The sequence below is a fragment of the Paroedura picta genome, chromosome 3 (genome assembly GCF_049243985.1).
Source record: "Paroedura picta isolate Pp20150507F chromosome 3, Ppicta_v3.0, whole genome shotgun sequence".
Classification (NCBI taxonomy): domain Eukaryota; kingdom Metazoa; phylum Chordata; class Lepidosauria; order Squamata; family Gekkonidae; genus Paroedura; species Paroedura picta.
Window position 1 is genome coordinate 155,160,821 of NC_135371.1, and position 11,380 is coordinate 155,172,200.

General features: G+C 46.3%; 1 protein-coding gene across 1 annotated transcript; it reads right to left on the reverse strand.

The window, feature by feature from the left end:
• Nucleotides 1-59: 59 nt before the first annotated feature.
• DNAJC14 (DnaJ heat shock protein family (Hsp40) member C14) lies at nt 60-11,206 on the reverse strand. The gene is made up of 7 exons (XM_077328805.1): nt 10,771-11,206; nt 9,001-10,498; nt 7,490-7,596; nt 5,670-5,789; nt 4,370-4,530; nt 2,588-2,684; nt 60-1,810 (listed from the first exon to the last, which is right to left on the reverse strand). The coding sequence occupies exons 2-7, from the start codon at nt 10,234-10,236 to the stop codon at nt 1,582-1,584; spliced, it is 1,950 nt and encodes a 649-aa protein (XP_077184920.1). The 5' UTR covers nt 10,237-10,498; nt 10,771-11,206; the 3' UTR covers nt 60-1,581.
• Between the last annotated feature and the right edge of the window lie 174 nt (nt 11,207-11,380).

Genomic DNA, 11,380 nt, shown 5'->3' on the forward strand with positions numbered 1-11,380 from the left:
TATAATAGATACTTGAATGACGCATGGAACAGGTAAGAAGGAAAGAATCCACAAACCAATCTCTCTGAGGCATTTATATATATTTATAGAAAGGGAAATACACATGGTATTAAATATATGTATATACATACAAATATGAACTTCTTTTTAAAAAAGTAACCTTCAGTAAAACAGGTTGGACGGCTACAGAGCTGACCGTCCGTGTTAAGCCTCGGGGCTTGAACTGCCAGTTTCTTGTTTGATCCAGCCTCTATGAAAAATAATAGCTTGGGGACAGCATTGGCAGACCGCAGGTGCTTGCCAAGATTAGGAAAGAACAAATCAAGTGCTTTAGAAAAAAAACAAGGACTCGGGACTGACCTCTCCGAAAGAGTCACTTGGCATTCAGAACCAGAGGTGGTCATTTGTCCTTTAGTGGTGGGAAGGCTTCAAAACAAAAACCTTCTCGATAGCCTTGTGGCAGATCCAGGGAGCATCTGGGATTCAAAGTACGATGGCAGAACTGCTTTGCATCATCCTGAGTATCTGCACTGTGTTTGTGCAGCCCCTGGACAACAGTAACAATTGCAGTATATCTCCTCTTAATTTCATGATGCTTGGGGTCCTGCTGGGTCCTCTGCTCAGTGAGCAATCAACTCTCCCTCTCTCTCTTTTGTAAACAGGTACATTTCATGTTTGCACTTTTTCTAGTACACCTGCTGAACACCTATCAAGGGGCAAGGAGGTCACTGTTGATCTTGCGCAGCAATGAGGTAGGGGCATATGCTGAGAGTCCACACGGTGTTGTGATTAGTAGCAGTGGCCTCTAATCCGGACAGCCAGGTTCCTCCTCTGCATGATGCCTGGCAGGTGACTTTAGGCCAGTCACAGTTCTCTCAGAGATCTCTCAGCCCCACCTACCTCATAAGGTGCCTCTTGTGGGGAGGGGAAGGGAAGGAGACTGCTTTGAGACTCCTCAAGGTACAGAAAAAAGCACTAAACAAACCTTCCCATCATAAAATTACCCCAAGTCAACCCAAATTCTTTCCTGGGCAACTAGCTACCTTGGAGGGCTTGGTTTTTCTCTCAGCCTCAAAGTATCTGGACACCTTTGATTGACTGCAGGACAAATGAGGCAAAAAAAAAAAAAAAAAGGATGAGGTTCCAGTCCATCCTTGTGAAAAAAAGCTGAACAACCAGGTAATACTTTCCGGTTCTAGTTATACCCTTGCTGGAGGAAAAGACGGACAATTCTGGAAGCGTCCCCTTGAGAAAGTCACATTAAAGAGATCCCATGGCTTAATAGACACTGCGCTACTGACCTGCTTCTGGCCGTCCCACACTGTCATTATGTCCCCTCCTGGAAGCCTCCACTGGAGTTCTTTGGTATCACGGGATCCGTGTCAACATTTGCAGTGACGGAGCAAGTGTCTTTTTTCCAGCTAGAAGTGACTGGATTATTGATTAGTCCAGAAGTTCCTGAATCATCTGGATTTTTTGACACTAACAAGAACACATTTTTCCCTTTTGAAACAGCCCTTTAGCTACCTGATGAAAGGCCCAACATCCACGCAGGCCTGGGGATTCCACTCAGTCTTGCCCTCAGCGCTGAAAGGGGCGTCGCACTTTTTTCCGCCTTTTTTGCTTTGAATCGCCCTTCTGGGAAGCGTTGTCTACCTTTGACGGAGGAGTTGGCACAGCCCCCGAGGATGGTGGTTGGGGTGTGCTGAAGAGATTCCCATTTGGCATCTGTCCAGGATTTCCTTGAAAGATGCGGTTGAAAAAGTCCTGCAGTTCTGCCGCTGAAGCAGGATTGCCATCCGACGCAGCTCTGGGGCAGGGAGGAAAGGGCAGAAGAGACCAGAACCATCAGATCTAACCATGGATTGTAGCTGATGGATATACTGGGCGTAATGGGAAAGGGGGCAGCTGGAAGCTAGACTTCGGAACACTATGCTATGGTAGCAGCCAGTGTAACATATGGGAAAACCTGGCTCCTGAACCATTGTAGCTATAAACTTTTAGACTAGTAGGTGTAATAACATTTATACTCACCCAGGATTACATACTTTTAAATCAGCATAAGTGGAGGACCTGAAAGGACTCATACGGAGTATCTTATTTAACTCAACTCTCATTCACTGGCCTCTCTCCTTTCTCTAGCAGCCTCCATAGCCTCTGCGCTTTTCCTGGTTCCTTGTCTCTTTCCCATCCAACTTACCTTTATCTGTGCCTGTCTTCAACCTTCCTTACCTAACTCCCTCCACCTGGGAAGATTTACATGTGAAGGGCACCTATTTGTGTCATAGTGTTAGCACCAAATTTATGGCAAGTCAAGTTCTGCATTTGGTTTCTTAGCTCATAAGGGCACACAGCACTTTGATCTCCCCCATTATTTACACAAGAGCACAACACTCCCATGGGGAAGATGGCTCCCCCACTTACGTTAACAGAAAGATCAGATCTCTGCAAGGAACTGAATGAAAGTTATCATTTATACAGGATATCTGTCAGTGTGCATTTGTCTGAGACGGGGACACACAAAGCCTAAACAGAACTCATTCCTTAGGTAGCACCCTTCTCTGCTCAGAAATTATCGGGAACTAACCGCTGGCGTCCTCCAGAGCCTCTTGATCCAAAAGATATGTGATACGGAACTCGATGAGTATCTGGGGAGATGGCCACTTTCTGGCAGCCAGCCCATTCTGCACACAAAAAAAGAAGCAAGTTGTCAGAAGTTATCTGCCTCCCAAGGAATCATTCTTGAAATCACAGTTCCCTTCTAATATACAAACAAACTGATGTCTGTCATAACATCCTTTCCCATTAATAGGGCACTTTGAGTGACAGTATCATTCTTCCTTTCATGGCAGTGTTTGGGCGTTCACGTTTTTGTCCCGTTTTAGAGTTATGTGAGAGATGCAAAGGGATCTCCATAATCCATGCCACAAACATATAATGTGCTTGAAAATAGATCTGGGAATCTGGATTGGGAAGGGGTGCCAGATGCAAGTGAAAAACTACTGGAAGGCACATGAAGTATGGATGATGTTATACATGTATTCAATGCTGGAAAACCAGTTAGCACACAAATACTAAAAAAAAATTGCTATTTCACTTTCCCTTAATGCCAAAAACCTATCCAAGCAGCAGGGCCGGATTTTCCTATAGGCTAACTAGGCTTCAGCCTAGGGCCTCAAGATCAAGAGGGGCCCTATATTCAAATTGTTAGCAAAATTAAAATTACACTATTCTAAAAACAGTGAACACTCGCCTTTTGAGTTCAGTAGGTTCAATACTTTAGCGAAGTGTTTATAGACTATTGAACAATTTTTTGTGACAATATCTTCATTTTGCAGAATTTTAGGGAGGTGAAAGGGCCACATAAGTGGAATAGCCTAGGGCCTCTTTTCATGTAAATCCGGCCCTGCCAAGCAGGCAACCTAGGCTGAACAAACTTAAGAGAATGTCTGTTAAGACATCTAATAGCCAGTAATGTTTCTCAAGAGGCTCAAAAAATCCATAAGGAGGGAGCCACTCAGGGCTAAGGTACATGTTTCTAAAACCCAAGTAGAAAGAAGTATGTTTGTAGAAAAACAGGAATGGTTTAAAAGAAAGGTGGGGACTTTGGAATACCCTAACGGTGGTTATCTGTGCCTGTCATTCTCCCTTCCATGGCAGTGTTTGGGTGTTCACCTTTTTGTCCCATTTTACTGTTATCCTGGAAGATGTTTTAGGAATCAATTCTGGCTGAAAAGGATATAAGTGCTATTTCATGTATTCAGTGAATGAAAAGGAATGTTAGATTATACTTTTGTTCAGCTCTAGATCAGGAATCTACATTGTCCTACTAATAACTGAGATGCTCAATCACCCCTTTGTTCAGGCTTCATTCACAGATTGCAAGCAGGCCCTCAGACCTTGAAAAAAACCCATTGTTTTAGAATGTTCAAAACTATTCTTTTGATATGCATTCCTGCACAGTTATCCCCATTCCCATCCTTCACCCGGCCTCACTGGAAGAGGGGTAGAATTCTGAGTGGCGTTTTGCATTGCTGTAGCAACCAAAATGGCACCTGACAACCACAAAAAACTCAATGCCACTACAAAAAATGGAGATACAGTGAGTTGGGGGAGAAGCAGGACTGGGGAAGAAGAACAGATAAGATGGGTAACTGATGGAAGGAAAGACTAAGGGGCCAGCTGGGCAAGGGGGTGGGAGGTGGCAAGATTGGAGAGGAGAAAGAAGAGACTGGGGAGATGGAAGCCAGGACCAATGGGTACCAAGAGGTACCCATTTCCCAAATGGCAAGTAATGAGATTTATTGCAAAAAGGAGACTTAAAAACATATTTAACCATTTCCCTCGCCCCGTGGCAGAGCTGTATTACCTGTGATGTCATAAACCTTTCCATCCATCATGGCAAAATATGTGATCTTCAGCCCTAACATGCTAGATTCAGCCCAGAAGTCACCCTCTTCAGCTGCATGAAGCTTGCTGCATTCCGCACAGTAGCGGGCGTTCAGTGGATCACGGTCCATCTCAAACCTCCTGCAGGGAAAGATTAAAGTGTTATTGATGCCAGAGAAGAGGAGCATGCTGACGTGCCAGAAACTGGAGCATTAACTCTATTCCACCAGGCATCTGGTTGAGGCCAGGGTAGACCCCATCAAGGACCCCTTCCCAAAGTCTATCAAAGTCTGCTAGAGTATATTAGACCAGCACCCACTCACTCCTAGTGGAAGAAGACTCGGCCTCCATCTGAACCGCCTGAACGAGGTGGGATGGGATAGATTATTGGTGTTTTGACCACTTGCTTGTTTCATTGTAAATTGGGGTTTTATGGGGTTTTATTGTATTTTAATGTTTTATTCTGTGGACCGCCACGGGTTCCTAGGATATGGGACGGTATATAAATTCAAATAATAAATAATAAATAAATAAATAACATTCTTTTGGAAAGATCTGGGGTGAGGTCTGGAAGAAAATGAGGACATAAAGAAGAAGACAGGCATTACACTCCAGCAGAATAGGGATCAACCGAGATGCTTAATGACCACCAGTGCAGTTTCAGCTTGGGGAAATGGCGGGGGTGGGGGAGAGTCAAACTCCAACACCGCAACATACCACCGCCGACTCAGGCCTGTGTGTCTATTTAAAAGGCAGTTCCCTACAGTTCCTGGTGGGTTCAACTTGTCATAAGACCTCTTTACCCTCAGTATACCATAAAGACAGGAGGGTAGCTATGCCAACTAAAATCTCACCTCAGGTCACTCACTGCCCAGATGCTTTGAGGTGTCTGAGCTACGGAATCATGATATTAAGAAGCATTTTCCTACATGGAAAACCCTTGGATGCCGATTTTGTACTCTCCACCACATTTTTTGGGGGTAGTGAGCCTATGACTGCAGGGAATATCTCACACTCTTGAGGACAAGACCACAGACTACCATTCTGACCAAGTCCAGAAATGTACACCCATCCACTTTCAAAGAAGACAGGTGACTTTGGGCCCTGGTGCCATCCTCAGAAAAATCTGTAGCATGAGAACAGCAAGCACGTGGCATCTCTGATGCAGCATTCCCCAGAAGCAAAGTTCAGCAAGCTCTAGAAATCAGGCACACCCATCAGGTCCTCGGCCTAATACAATGCTAGGGACACTGAAGAGCTAATGGCTGCTAGCCACTTACTTGTGCTTCCCCTGGCACTTGTTACACATCATTGTGTTCATGGCTTCTTTCAGGTCATCCTGCAGTTTGGAAAGGAACTCATTCATCGACTTGGACAGCTCCATTTCCGCCATGCGTTTACTGAAACAAATGTCAGGGAAGCCAGTGATAAAGGTACATCTATAAAAGAAGTTGGCAGAGCCAGGCAAAAACTGCACATTAATCTGAAATCAAAATGAATTTTGCTCCCAAATAACCATGTCAGGTTGCAAGAAAGATAGACATCATATGTTAAATCAAATAACAGACTTCCCCGTTTTCTCTGACCCATATGCCATGCTGTCTCCGGTGCCCGCACTCACACGGCTGAAAGCAAGGACAGACACTCTTAATCTGTCCTGCTAGTTTCTCACCGTCTGCAATGAGTCAGACACTAGCCCTTTTCACAAACTACAAAGAAAATACATACCATCTGTGTACAGTGTACATTTGATTTCTCTTTATACAGACACTGATTAGTTTTCCTGTTACACTCAGTGCTTATGCAGCTGAACTTGTAATTGAAGCCCCATATGTATCTGGGTCCTGGGTCTGGTTTCATCTGCAAAGCAATTGTGTGTTGGCTCTTCCTTACAAACAGGCATGTAGACTGTACATGTATTCACCACAACACGTGGGCAGGCATACCATGGTCATTCTCCTCCTAAGATTGGGAGTCTACTGGTGTTTTAGAGTTCCTCACAAGTGGGAACACCTCCCCTTCACATAATAGTGGACTTAAATTTATTGTCTGAGAGAGGGGGAACATGTAAGGAGGTTGACACAAGGTCCCCAATGGGCAGAGTTTACTGTGATAGGTAACTACACTGCTGCATGGACTCAAAGTAAATATGCCTTAATATAGGATACATTCAAATGGGTAGCCGTGTTGGTCTGAAGTAGCACAATAAAATCAGAGTCCAGTAGCACCTTTAAGACCAACAACACCCTGAATAAATCCTTGTTGGACTTAAAGGTGCTACTGGACTCTGACTTTATTATGCCTTAATATGACAGCTATTCCTGCTTTGCGACTGGTTTTGACTGGTCAAGAATATAGCTTGGCCCTTAACATTTTACTTCTCTCCCCTTACTATTTTTGTTAACAATCTTGCCTAGTTACTAGAAGGGGAGAACTCAGATTTTCTCGTTTTCATCTGCCTACCAAAGTTTTGGCATTTTTCTTAACCACAATCCCAAAGGGAAGGGCATAACCATCATGTGCTTTAATGGGTCCGCTACACTGTATTTGCCTTGATCTTCATGTCACTACGAGAACAGTGGTAGAGAACAGCAAGAATTAAAGAATCCCTACAGGACACTTAGCTTGCCTTGGTTCATACTGTATTTCTACCATCTCACCAACTTTCTTTCCAATGGTAACCCAAGAAGGCAAACTAAACATCTGTAAGAGAGAGGCAATTGAAACATTTGGTGACTACTAAGGAATGGTTCCTACAAGAAAGTGTTATGAAAACATTTTGAAAACTGCTCTGCAGGTCTCTTTCCAGGCCACAGATCAATGCTCCTGATGTCCATTTATCTAGTATGTTTTCACCCAGCTCTTTTCCCAAAAAGCTCAGGGTGACATATTGATCTCCACTTCCTGTTTTATCTTTGTCAGCTCTGGCTGACAGAAGATGACTGGCCCAAGGCCATGTGGTGAGGTTCTTGGCCAAAGGGCAACTGGAACCCAGATTTCCCAGATCCTACTTAACCTCTCAAACTGCTAGACCACAGAATCCCCTGTATGAATCTCATTCTGAAGCACCAGGTGACCAAATGGACATTAAGTCACTTACATTTCATATTCCTTCCTCCTCTCAGGATTGCTGACGATATCCCAGGCTGCCCGTAGCACCTTGAACGCTTCCTCTGCCTGTGGATGCTTATTCTTGTCTGGATGAACCTGTGCAATATCCACCCCCCCAAACCAACAGGGAGTCAGAATTCCTACATTGTGTTAATAATAATACCGGTAATGATAGGTAAAGGTATCCCCTGGGTGGATATACAGGGTGGTTTGCCATTCCCTTCCCTAGTCATTACTATTTTATCCCCCAGCAAGCTGGGTACTCATTTTACTGACCTCAGAAGGATGGAAGGCTGAGTCAACCTTGAGCCGGCTGCTAGGATTGAACTCCCAAACTCATGGTCAGAGCTTCAGACAGCATGTCGGCTGCCTTACCATCCTGTGCCACAAGAGGCTCTACTGGTAATAGTGTTAATCATAATATTGGTAATAATATGGCTGGTAATAATATTTGTGATAATAATATCAATAATAACACTGGTATTTTGAGAACTAGGGAGAAGCACATACGTCACATCCTCTCAGTAAATTCTAAACACCCACGTAACACTGGCCAGTATGGCTACCTATGCATTACATACTACTCAGGGAGCTGAAGCAGAGGCTTGCTACAATAGTGGGAAAAGTTGAGATTTGAGAAGGGACTTCCAGCTCATAATACAGCACATTTTCTGTAAACGTTCAGCACAGTTTCTCTCTCCACAAAATGCATCAGAAGAAGGAAGAAAAGATATGAATGCCTTTTCTCAAAGGCATGACTACCTGCAAGAGGTAGTCAGCTGGTTTTATGTAATGGAAGAAGATATCATGTGTCAGTCAAGATAAGGCTCATGTGCTCTTTGGATCGCTATGATAAGCACCTACAAGTCTGTAGCACACCCAGCATAGTACTACTGCAGTTCATCACACTTTGATTGGTAGGAGAAAGAGAAGGATTTGCCACTAAATCTGGAATCAGGCAATCCTAGAATTTAATTGTATGCCTGAGAACCAGATCCCTCTTAGTCCCCAGTAGACTGTTTTTTGATACATCAAGAAGAAAAATACACACATGGTTAGCAGTTTACTCAACATAATGGTTTGGAAAAACCAGTTATAATTTTGGCCTGTGACAGTGATAACCCCTGATCCCGCCCCCACAACAGCAGAATAATCATAGGGTCACTACAGGGGAAGATAGTACAGAAGATGAAAGAAGGTGATGCAGACTGCTAAACCTTCACATTGGCAATCACAGACAGAAAACCCTACTTGGTCTCTGCTCCTTTGCACAAAGTCATGTTAAACAAATTAACATACGAACCATTCGTAAAGGGCCTAGAATATATGACAAAACTTTGTTACACCACATAAGCAGCAGCATTGTGTTTGTGACCTGACAAGATTGTCAAGCACAAGGCAACAGAAACCTGCGAAAATATTTAGACTGAGCCTTGTAGTCCTCAGGCATTCACATCTCATACATACTTCAGCCTTGAACAGCTCAAAGGGTATGCTCACCAGAACAGCCAATTGCCGATAAGCTCTCTTCAGCTCAGCATCCGATGCTGTTGCTTCTAAGCCTAACACTTGGAAAGGATTGAGCTCTTCTTCGGGGGTATGTGCCATAGCCAGCAAACGTGCCATCACTTCTCCAGGTTGATACTGTTCAGATGCACCAGGAGACCCACTGAAAGTAGCGTCCCCTGGCTGGTTGGTCCTTAGTCTTTTAGATATCCAGAGGAGGTCATACCACTTATGCAACAGACTTACCACCCAGATGCAAGTCCTGCTCTGTTTGAAGAAAGCCCAGACTTTGGGTAAGTCAAGAGCTGAGAGAAGCCAGGCCCCATAACTGGTGTGAGCTAACCTACCCAAGATGCTGAGCAGGCCTAACTTGGAGACCTGCCAGCAGAGTCTCAGGCTACCCAGGATAAGCATGAGCACCAGAAAAAGTACAGCACAAAGCATCTTGAGTAGGTGGTACGTCAGGTTTGCCCATGAGCCTAGATGTCGCATCAATTTCCTACAACCAAGCTTAGCGTACTGGATCCAAGCCCACACGACAGTCTGCATGGCATCTATATCACACTGGCTGAAAGAACAACAAGAGTAGAGGAATTTCCCACCAGCTTCCACACCCTCACCACACCTGTGGGTGACCTGCACTATCAGGTGGATGAACAATTTGAAGCAAGAGATGCAGAAAGCGGCCAACCCCTCCAGGTGCTTGAGCACATCAGCTCGGATATGGTACCTCCCACCATCACTTCTCTTCCGACTTTGCCTCTGTTTCCCTCCAGATAGTGAAAATCGTCCTTCCCACTTGTCCTTTGCTGCAGAACGGTGTCTTTGCTGCCGAGTAACCTTCTTTCCACCAGGAGCCCTAGTATAGTCAGGAAGTTCCTCCTTGGCCTTTGATGCCGCGTCATCTTTGAGGTCTTCCTCCTCCCCTTGCAGTAACTTTGATGCATCCTTCTCCTTGGAGTCCAAAGCCCGATGCTGGCAAGCGAAGCCACACAAATTATGCCCTTTCTCTGAATAAGTTGCCAAAGGATCAGAGGTCTCTCCCAGACAGTTACAAGAGCCAGTTTCATCACCAGGGGCACTGTAGCCAGTAAAATGCAAGCCTCCATTATCTTGCTCGCTGCTTCCTTTCCAAGAAGTTTCACTTTCTCTTGTATTTCCCTCCCCACCCAAAGTCTCAGTCTTTTTAGGAGCCAGCCCACAAGTTGCCATTGTTTCCAAAACTGGCATGTCTCTTCTGGGCCAGACTTTGGAACTACATCACCCTTTAGAGATCTAGGCTCCAGTGGGCATGTCGTTTCCTGCATCACCACCACCTACGAATAAGTACTGGTCAGTCGCAAAAGGGCTACCAGTGCTAGGAACAATCCTGGACAAGCCACGTTGGTCTGCTTTGGATTCACACAGCTCTCCAGACCTCCAGTACTCCATGGTGCCGGGGCTCCAAAATTACTCCAGCCTTGACACGGATTAAGTTACGGCCATCATCAACCTGCAAAACAACCAAAACAGGCTTCAGAGCCCGACGGCACTCAGATCACCCCAGAAACACACATCCTCTTGGCTAGCGGGAATTTGGTCCCGCTCTGGCCCCACCAGCGTGGGCTCCCCCTCCCGCGCGGGACAACGCCGAAACCCCCGCGACCCACAGAGAGGACTGGAGAGGGACGAGCAGGAGCCCCTCCATGCTGGGAAAGGGAGTAGAGCGCGGCCCCCAGGCGAAGGGAAGGGAGACGCTGGACGGGAGGCGAAAGGGGAACTCACCTGGTCCCGTTGCCGTGGCAACGAGAGGGGGCGCTGCTCCTCCCTCCCACTGCCCCCTCTCTTCGCCGCCTGTCTCTAAGCCTCCAACTTCCGCCTTCCGCCCGCCTGGGCGTGCAGCTCTTTTTTCCGCCTTCTACATCCGGGTCAAGGAGGAAGGTTCCTCAAGGACAGCGTCAGCGCCTTTTTGGCGGCCTTCCCGCTTGAATTCTTAACAGGGCCGAAGAGCGAAGCGCCTCTCGAGTGACTCGGCCCGGTTCGGCTCCCTCCGCCGCAAGGCCTGTGAAGAAACCCGCCTTTCCTCGGATAGCGGAGAGCTGCGGCCCCCAGCTGTGTCCGAGGAGAACCGGCTGCTCCTGGGGTGGCCAAACCGTGGCGCCCCAGACGCCCATGGACTACAATTCCCATGAGCCTCTGCCAGCAAGATGCTGGCAGGGGCTCATGGGAATTGTCGTCCGGCTGTGGCTCAGGGGCATTGTAGTCCATTAGCCTCTGGGAGCGCCACGGTTCGGCCACCCCTGGAGGGAGGGCGGGGAGGTGCCTTTGCCGCCTGCAGGGACAGAAAAGGAAGCCGGTTGTGAACCTCTTTCCTACGTCTGATGGATCCGATTCT

Bases quoted from the DNA above. Each gene is read 5' to 3' on its own strand.
- DNAJC14 (XM_077328805.1), bottom strand. From the start codon at position 10,236: ATGCCAGTTTTGGAAACAATGGCAACTTGTGGGCTGGCTCCTAAAAAG. The intron at 2,685-4,369 runs GTAATACAGCTC...TTTTGTGTGCAG, and splicing joins AAAGGTTTATGACATCACAG to AATGGGCTGGCTGCCAGAAA. The intron at 1,811-2,587 runs GTTAGTTCCCGA...TCCCTGCCCCAG, and splicing joins GGCTCTGGAGGACGCCAGCG to AGCTGCGTCGGATGGCAATC.